This window comes from Pteropus alecto, unplaced genomic scaffold (genome assembly GCF_000325575.1).
Source record: "Pteropus alecto unplaced genomic scaffold, ASM32557v1 scaffold587, whole genome shotgun sequence".
Classification (NCBI taxonomy): Eukaryota; Metazoa; Chordata; class Mammalia; order Chiroptera; family Pteropodidae; genus Pteropus; species Pteropus alecto.
Window position 1 is genome coordinate 368,774 of NW_006439816.1, and position 8,552 is coordinate 377,325.

At 43.9% G+C, this 8,552-nt stretch overlaps 1 protein-coding gene across 1 annotated transcript in view; it reads right to left on the minus strand.

The window, feature by feature from the left end:
• Positions 1-1,477: 1,477 nt before the first annotated feature.
• The window catches only part of RLIM (ring finger protein, LIM domain interacting), a 9,485-nt gene continuing 2,410 nt past the window's right edge, over positions 1,478-8,552 (minus strand). Inside the window, exon 3 of the mRNA XM_006917038.3 lies at positions 1,478-8,375. Coding sequence (XP_006917100.1) covers positions 6,805-8,375 — 1,571 coding nt within the window. The 3' untranslated portion in view covers positions 1,478-6,804. The remainder of the gene's footprint in view (positions 8,376-8,552) is intronic.

Sequence of the window (8,552 nt, forward strand, 5' to 3'; positions counted from 1 at the left end):
GTTCTAGCCATTTCACATTTCAAAACGAGCCATAATTTGGGACCGAGAGCACGTTCTGGCCTCCTCCCAAAGGTTCCACAAGTGTAACGCCATGACAAACATGCTTCTCAGGGGGACCCGGTGACGCCCAAAGCGATTTATTGCAATTTACAATGTGTCACCTCCAGTCCTCCTCAGATCTGCCCTTTACGTTTTCCTTGGCAAACTAGCCAAAACTTATGTTTATCCTAGAAAATCATAGCTCATAGGTAGTCTAATCTAGGGCTCAGGATAAATATTAAGAACTGGGGACCACATAGTACGGGGTTAAGGGCACGATGAAACCACGCTCTGCAATCAGACATCTGACTGGAAACGCTCTCCACTTACCGTGCGATCTTGTGCAAGCGACCAAATCCTGTATCTCCGCAGCGTCACCTATAAAACGGGGTGGTCATAATGCGCCTCGGAGTCACTGTGAGGATTGAATCATTTACAGTGCTTTATACAACACCTGATACTAATCAGAAAAAAGTTAGCTATTCCTAATGTAGCCATTAGTAATCCGCTCGCAAGGCCTTCGATTTTAATCTTGCCTGAATTCAAAGGTCTCAAAGAAACGGGACCCCGGCTTTCATTTCCTGTTTTCTTAAATGACCACTAAGGGTACAGCTCACAGTGTGCTCTGATTTACCAGAGCCTCAGTTCTAGGTAACGGCCCTTTCCTACCTGACTTCCTTCAGTGAGATGCCTGTGCACTGACTTACTCCGTTGTCTAGAATGTAAACTTTTCAGTGGTGTACTTGAGTTCCAAAGAAGCCCAAATGGCACTAGAAGTAAAACTCTGTGAAGGTCGTGAGGCAGAGATGAGCACACCAAAATTATTGCCAAGGAACTGAGCTCCTGTGCCAATGACGGGCGGGGCTCTGCAGGAACCAGAGGAAACAAAACCATAATCGAAGTCGCCCTCGGCTGAACAAATACCAATACCGAGGGGAAATCTCACTCCGGTATCCGAATGGGACAGACCTTGTTTGTAAACAAGGCCTTGTGAGTGGCTTAGGCCAACACGTGTAACAGGCCGGAGGTTGGGATGGAAGACAAGCTGCGTGAGCACACGGCACACTCGGACGAGTGTTTGTATTTACAGAGGTCCAGCGACAGAGTGGTCAGGGCAATGGTGAAAATCCCAGAAGCAGCGGATACGAGCCCAGTGAAAATGTCGTTTGCATGAATCTTTCCAGGGTTCTTGTATCGGAATACGCTCGAACCTTTTATTTTACCAATCTAAGATTAAGCCATTAAACTACAGAAGTCGTACCCCATGAACCGGTACCTGCCCACACGCACAGCTGTTAGGAATCAAAATCAAGGTTGTGCTGCATTGTATGTAATTCCACTTGACTCTACAAACGAAGTCTATCTGACGTCAGTTCAAAGCGACAGAACCTTTATGAGATTTCCCTCTTAAAAAAAAAACAAGATGATCAAGCACAAGTAATCACTTCATGCATTTTATTGATAGTCTATATTTTAAATCTGCAGTATGACATCTTACATAGGGAAAAAGCTTCTTCCTAAAAGATAACTATTAATAATCAAACCAGCTTTAATATGACCGACCTTTCGAGGTCTTGTTTTGCATTAAACAAGTTAAATTTTAGCAGGTGTAAAGCACTGTACAAAAAAAAAAAAAAGAAAGGAAACTGGGTACATTCTCAAAATTTAACACAGGGCTTCCCAACCAGGAGTCTGCCGGACAGATATTGGAGGCGGTGTCACATTCAGGTTTAAATTGAAAGAAAATGAGAAACCAGATAAAGCGGGCCGACCGAATTCTCTCCACTCTGCGCTCCTTTCTGCTTTTCTGCAAGTCTCCCCAAGGTCAGGAAGCCCCGGTACAACAAGCAGTTAAGTCTTTACAGAACATACATTTATGTGCTTCACGTTCAGACATAAAGGCAGCCTTCGTTACTATCCCCTCCGCATCCCTCGGCTTCTTACAGACTTCAGAAAGCTTTCCAAGACTGCCCAGTTCTTTCGATAAACCCAAGTCAACATCTATACCAAAGCAGCTCTTCCCGAGAGAAGGTAAAACAGGCACAGATACGGAACCAGGCCAATCGCGTACCTACTGAACTTGAGACCTGATCACGTGGCCCTACATCTGTGAAAGCAGCACCAGGGACAAACGGAGCTATCAAGAGGTAAATTCCAAACATTGGACTGTTAAAACACATACACGTCAATCAGTTAAAGAATGTCACCAGAGGGGCACTGAATAGTTAAGGCTGGGCAGCTGGTTCTACCACACCTTAGTATCGAGAAAAATCTGCAAGAGGAGGGACCGACAGGAACCCTGAAGTAACTAGGCACAGCGGTATGGCGGGCTTCGCTTGCACTGCGTGTCTCGGAAGACACCGGCCACTCAAATCCAAGTGACTACAGAGCAGCTTGTGGCTCATTGGGAAAGAAATACGAAATCAAAAACAAATACCTGGCTACAATTTTATTTGAGAGTGTTAGAGGGTATGCCCATTTCCTTGGAATTTGAATGAAAACATCTGCACAGAAGTGAAAATTATCATAAAACCGATAAACTGCTGTCATCCCTTGAGAGTCCCAACGCTTCAATAACAGTGCGATTCTATCCTGCATTTTTAGATACAAAATGGATTAATTAAATCAAGTGTGAGCTCACTCACTTGTTGGGAAATTAGATATTTTAGAAATGTTCCAGTTAAGAACTCAATTTCAAAAACAAAAACAAAAACAAAACACAAACCTCAATTTCAGAATGCTAAAATTTTTAAAGGGTAGGTACTGAACTCAAAGCTGTTTCTTAGTTGCTTATTAAAAATCTGATTTAAAAATAAGTTAAATACTCATTCTTCGGACCTTGCACTTCAACTTTCTAAGTAAAGCATGTTATGTTTACAGTTTCGAATGTTTTTTCAAAAGCATACAATTTACTAGTTAACTCGATGAATTACAACACTTACTGAATGTTAAACATACTGAAGAATTATACTAAAGAAAAAAACGCCTGACACTTGAAGATGTGCCTTATCAATCTCTTGCATCATGAAGGTACAGAATACTTTAGAAAGTAGCAATCGGCATAGTCTTAGAAGACAAGGAAAAGAATAAAAGTGCCCTGCGAACGTGGCTTCTAAGTACTTAACGATGGTTAATAAATTTGACAGGGAAGCCAGTAAGATAAAACATCAAAATTCAAATAAGGCAGATTAGAAATATTTTTCATTCACGAAAGAACAAAGAAGAAAAGGGGGCGGGGTAAAAATATCCTCTATCTTTAAAAGTATCAACAAGCACAAGGTGCCACTGTATTCTAGCAAGCTGGAAAAATGGCGTTGGTTTGCAACATTCACCTCCCTAACACACGGGCGTTTCAGGAGCTGACCCAATGTCCTGGCTTATGCCTGACCCATTTCATACTGTGGACATTCGGGAAGCAGGTGGCTAAATACAAAGCGTATCGCGGTAACCTTCACAAACGTAATTTGAGACGGTGACACTAGAAGAGCGTACTTGGCACGGGAGGGACAAGTTTTTTTATTTTTATTTTTTTTGGGGGGCGGGGGGTTACTTGAGTTAACACTTATGTTATAGATAACCAGTTTCCTAATCTTAAAGTTTGGATAAATTCCAATGATCATGTGTTTAGAGATTTCACACATATATGAAACCCCAGTGCTAAACGTTGTTACCTGTAAAATCACCTACACTCCAACACTAAGGTGAACACTGTTCTCAACCCCCATCGCCATGAGCCACCTCCACCACCGGGGGGCAACTAACGTGTTCTCGGTGGAGCCATTTTCCCAGTTACACAAACAGCATGGGGCATCTTCTAGTGCTACACATTTTAAACCTAACTTGTTCACTTTTGTTTTCAGTACTAAATCCCGACCTTGTCGGCAGCTTGGACTTCAACAACAGGACACCTCAAACGTTTCGGACTAGTGCGTGAAGTTTGAAAAATATCTGAAATACTCATGGAAACTCAGTTCTCAGTACTTTTCCCTATGCTTTGAACAATATCAACTCCCAACATTGTTTTTTCTTATTCCTATGACTGACTGCATGAAGTTCAAAGTAGGTCTTGAAGACAGAACCTTTCTTTAATAAAGAAAAAGTGCAAAGATACAAAACGAAAACAAAATGTAAAGTCTTTTGCAGGAAAATGCTCCCTTGAGAGAACAGGTGTTTGGATACTGGGGGGAAAAAGGTCTTTGCTTTCCATTGTACATCTGACACCTACTAATGACCTTGTCTTCAGTGTCCACAACACGAGTAAGTATATATGAGTCATGGACCTTGCAAAAAAAAAATAAGTAGGAAATTCCACTAACATATTTGTATCCATTCTACACAATCCAATGGAAATTAATGAGTGCTATCGAGAAAGGTGTCCGCACGCACGCGTCCAACATGTGCATTCTACTGAAGGCTAAAAACTTAAAATTCTACTTCCAGTGTTCATGAACAGGTTTAATATCTACATTCATAACCAGGATTCTGCATGAGTTACTTCTTACTTTAATACTTCACAAATGAGTAATACGTCTTGGGAGGTTAGGGAGGTACCTGTTTGTCAGTAACTTTCATGCTCAGAATGAGCTGCGGTTGTTTTTAAACCGTATCAAATGAACAGCCCTACGGTAACGGGACATTTCATACCAAGAGGAAAATGGGTTTGTTTTTAGCCAATCAGGACTACCCTGCAGGTCTGAAAACTGTAGATTACACCTTGAGGAAAAGAGACAAGGAGGCTCACAAATATAAAGGAATCCTGACTTTTAAATGGACAATTTTTCTAAAAGATAAAATGTATTATAGAAGCGCCATAAACAGTACTTTCTGCTTATATTAAAAAAAATAAGTGAAGCTTTGTTTGGACATTATTTCCTTGCAAGAGCAGGACATATCCTTAGTAAACTACCATATTTACAAGTTAATTTCCTTGACACTTAGGTAGGACTGAAAGCCAGAGGAAAACATGAAAGTGTGAACTTTGAAATAATCTTTACAGCTAAGTTGCTAACAGTTAAGGTAACCAGGTAACTCCTAAAGCAGACGCATCCTGTAGAGCATCCGACTGCGCGTGGGCAGTCAGCTCACTCTGTGAAAGGCTAAGGATGTGCTCAATTCCTCTTTGGACCCGGCCGTTTCCGCAGAAACACACGCGCGGCGCTTCCACGGGCAGACTAACCCTCGGCCCAACCACCCTCGAAAGGGCAATCGGGCCCGAGCGCCGGCGTACTTCACAAATTTATTTTCACTGCTAAGGAACTGACAAAAAGTGCACGTCCCATTGGTCGCAAGTCAGCAGTGTCAGCTTCAAATATGGGCAGCACAAGGAAAATGTGAGTTTCAAATAACCCGACACGGCTCGCTTTCAACAAAAGGTAAAAATCCCTCGACTATTCCACGGGTCTTTAAACATGACATGTAGGTCTGAGTTGGGGACAGTAACAAAACATTAACTAACGAAAGTGTACCGGTACCTCAAATGACGAATCTCAAAAAGAATGCAAACTGTTAGTACACTCACCTGCACCAATTCCTATGCTAAAAGTGGTTTAGAGTCTTTCCTCCAACTTTTTTCTTTTTTCTTTTTTTTTTGAGGAGCAGACTTGTAAAAACAACAGTGTAACTTGTGCTAGGTGGCGGCGGTTTTTTTTTAAACCAAAGCTGCCAAATTTGCTGATCTACATCTGCTTAAGGAGAATACTGCATCAAAGATCTCATCTCGCGGAACCAGTTAACGTCTGCATTACTGTGCTCGTGACAAGTTTAGACTCTTCAGAGTAGTTCCCTTTATTCCTCCAGTCTTTCATTTCCTGCCTAAATCCAAGCGCAAATCCCCAGTTCCCACTGGTGCTCAGTGCAGACTCAGTAGCTGCCCACATACATTAAACCCTACAGATATGTTCTGCTCTTGCCGTCCACACCCTCGCCACAGCAGCCTGGTACTTCGTCTGGTGTGTTTTTACTAGGTTGGCTCACAAAAAGCATTTTTTTTTTTCATTTCTAAGCATGGTACTTTACAACTTTTTAATGCATTATTACAACAGTGCATTGGAAAAGTACTGAGCCTCTACAAAATAGCTTTACATTTTTAAACAAATGAATGTGATTTTTTTCACTTACACAAGCATAGGCTTTTTTTTAATATTTCCACAAGATAAATATCTCAATTAAACTATAAGCTCACTCTACAGTGTGCCACAGTGATGGGCTTAGGAGACAGTTATATACTTAGAAGATCCTAACCTTAGTGTTATTTACACTGACATGTCTAATATCACCTTGTCTGAAAGGTGAACAAATGATATTCAGCAAGTAGCTGAATTTGTGCCAACTGATACCTGGGAATGGTGCAGCTTTAAGCGAGCACTTCTGAAACATGGACTGTAACTTAGGCTGAACTGGAACTTTCTTCGCCCCTCCCTCCTACGGCGTGGGAAACTTGAAAGATCAACGTGAAACAGGTAAGAGCCATTGCTAAGGCAGATCTTTGAAGATAACAAAGGAGAAACTGACAAGTATATATGGTAAGTCATCAGTAACATCACTTACTGATGGTGAAATCAGCTTTTTACGTCCTAAAGTGTTGCTTAAGTACTTCCTTTTACTCTGGAACAGAAATTGGAGAAAGGACAGATTCATTCGGAAAGCAATGACTTAGATCAGGTTGCTACTTTACATTAAGCACCACTCAAAAAGTGGACATAGAGCAAGCGATTCCTGTTTGCCCATCACTATACCAGCTACAAGGGCCAGGAGTCCCGACCTCAACTACACGACACTTTCTCTGTTCCCAGAAGCTAAGACTGCTCTGCGACAAATTGGACAAGTCGAATTCTCAGACAGCCAGCGATCGATGCAGTGGACATGGTACTCATGGGAACAAGGCAGTTTACGAAGTTTGTTGCCTTCTGTATATTCTGTAATGCAAACGCTACAGGTTTTTAATGCATCGTTTTCACCAAAACTTCTCATCGCCAAGTTGTCAATCTGTTCTTTGGTGAGTCCTCTAGGCTGGTCATCATCATCCTCATTTAAGAGGAAGAACTGAGCCAGACTAAGGAAGGGCAAAGAGCCACTTTCATCAAATGTGACCGGGGCCCGGTGTCGGCCCTCTCGCCTGGCGCCCGAGGGGCCGGACGGCGAGCTTCCTTCGTTACTGCCTTCAAACACCTCTGAGCTCGGCTCTGAATTTTCTCCACTGGAGCTGGAACTAGGACTGGAACCGGAACCACCACCACCACCAGAACCCCCTCTTCCATTCCGTGACTCTGCCCTTTCCATATTTTGACTCGCGACTGACCCACTAGGCTCTGAATCACTATCACTGTACATAAAGTAGCTCAATTCACCGAACCCTGTCATTATTTGCCTTAACATGGTCTGAATTGCAACAGATGTCGTCTCACTCAAACCGGTATTTAAGATTCTGCGAATCGGAATTCTGATGGTACTGACATAGGTTCTCACACCTGCGCGCTCGGAACGCGAAAACGTACGCCTGAAACCTCCTCGCTCGCTTTCGTAAGTGACGGTGTTGTTCGGCGTCTGAGACCTCGAGCGGGTTCTGCTAGCTATGCTATCCCTCTGCCGGTACTCTCCGGGGCGGACTCTTCTCACTTGAAGGTCAAGGACTATGGTGGGAGGTCTCTGTCCCGATCCTGCAGACTCGCCATTACCAGCTGTGTCTGAAGAACCCGCTCCTTGTGAGGCATTTCTTGTTCCGGAAGCTGCAAAAAGACCTCTGCTTAGCAAGTCAGGTCCACTGATCTGCTGTCTCAATGTCACGTGGTGCCGGGTTCTAGAACTGCCCTCGGTCTCGTTTACCAAAGGATGCTCGAAAGTCTGAGATGAGATACTGTGATGAGATCTCCGCGCGGTTTCGCTCATCGGATGCAGAGGGGACCGGCTTCTTTCTGCCCTCGCTCGGGTTCTCCGATGGTCCGGGCTCCTGCTTCTGGCCCTTCTCTGACCTCTAGTGGCGGGGACTTCTCCAGTTAACGCTTCAGTCGAGCCCCGTTCTGCCCTGGCTGGCCTTGCGGAGGCTGACTCCGACCGTGGATTCTCCACTTGCCTCTGGCTGCTGTCGTCCATGTTTTCGCCGCCGGATCGTCTCGCAGACGGCTCGTGCTCGCCCTCTGGATTCGGACCCCCGTTATTACGGTTCACATTGATCTCTAAGCTGAATCGGAAGTCACCGCTGCTTGGATTAGTCCGGCTCACTGCTCTCCAAGACTGGTTTCCTCTCTGCCCACTTCTCGTCGTATTTCCGGTTTGTCTGACAGAGTTAAGCCAATCTATTATAGAGTCGCCATTAGACACGTCGTCGGAAGAGTCTCCACCTGTTTTAAGAGAGGAGAGAGGGAGAAAAAGGAACTGCCAAGATTAGGACGATCACGTAACAGCGCTCTGAAACCGCATTAGAGAAAGCACGCGTGGCCCACGAATGGACGTTTGGAAACTATCTCGCAGGGGCTTGCCGGTAAAGGCGGGGAAAGTTCAATTCCCTGCGGAAGGGG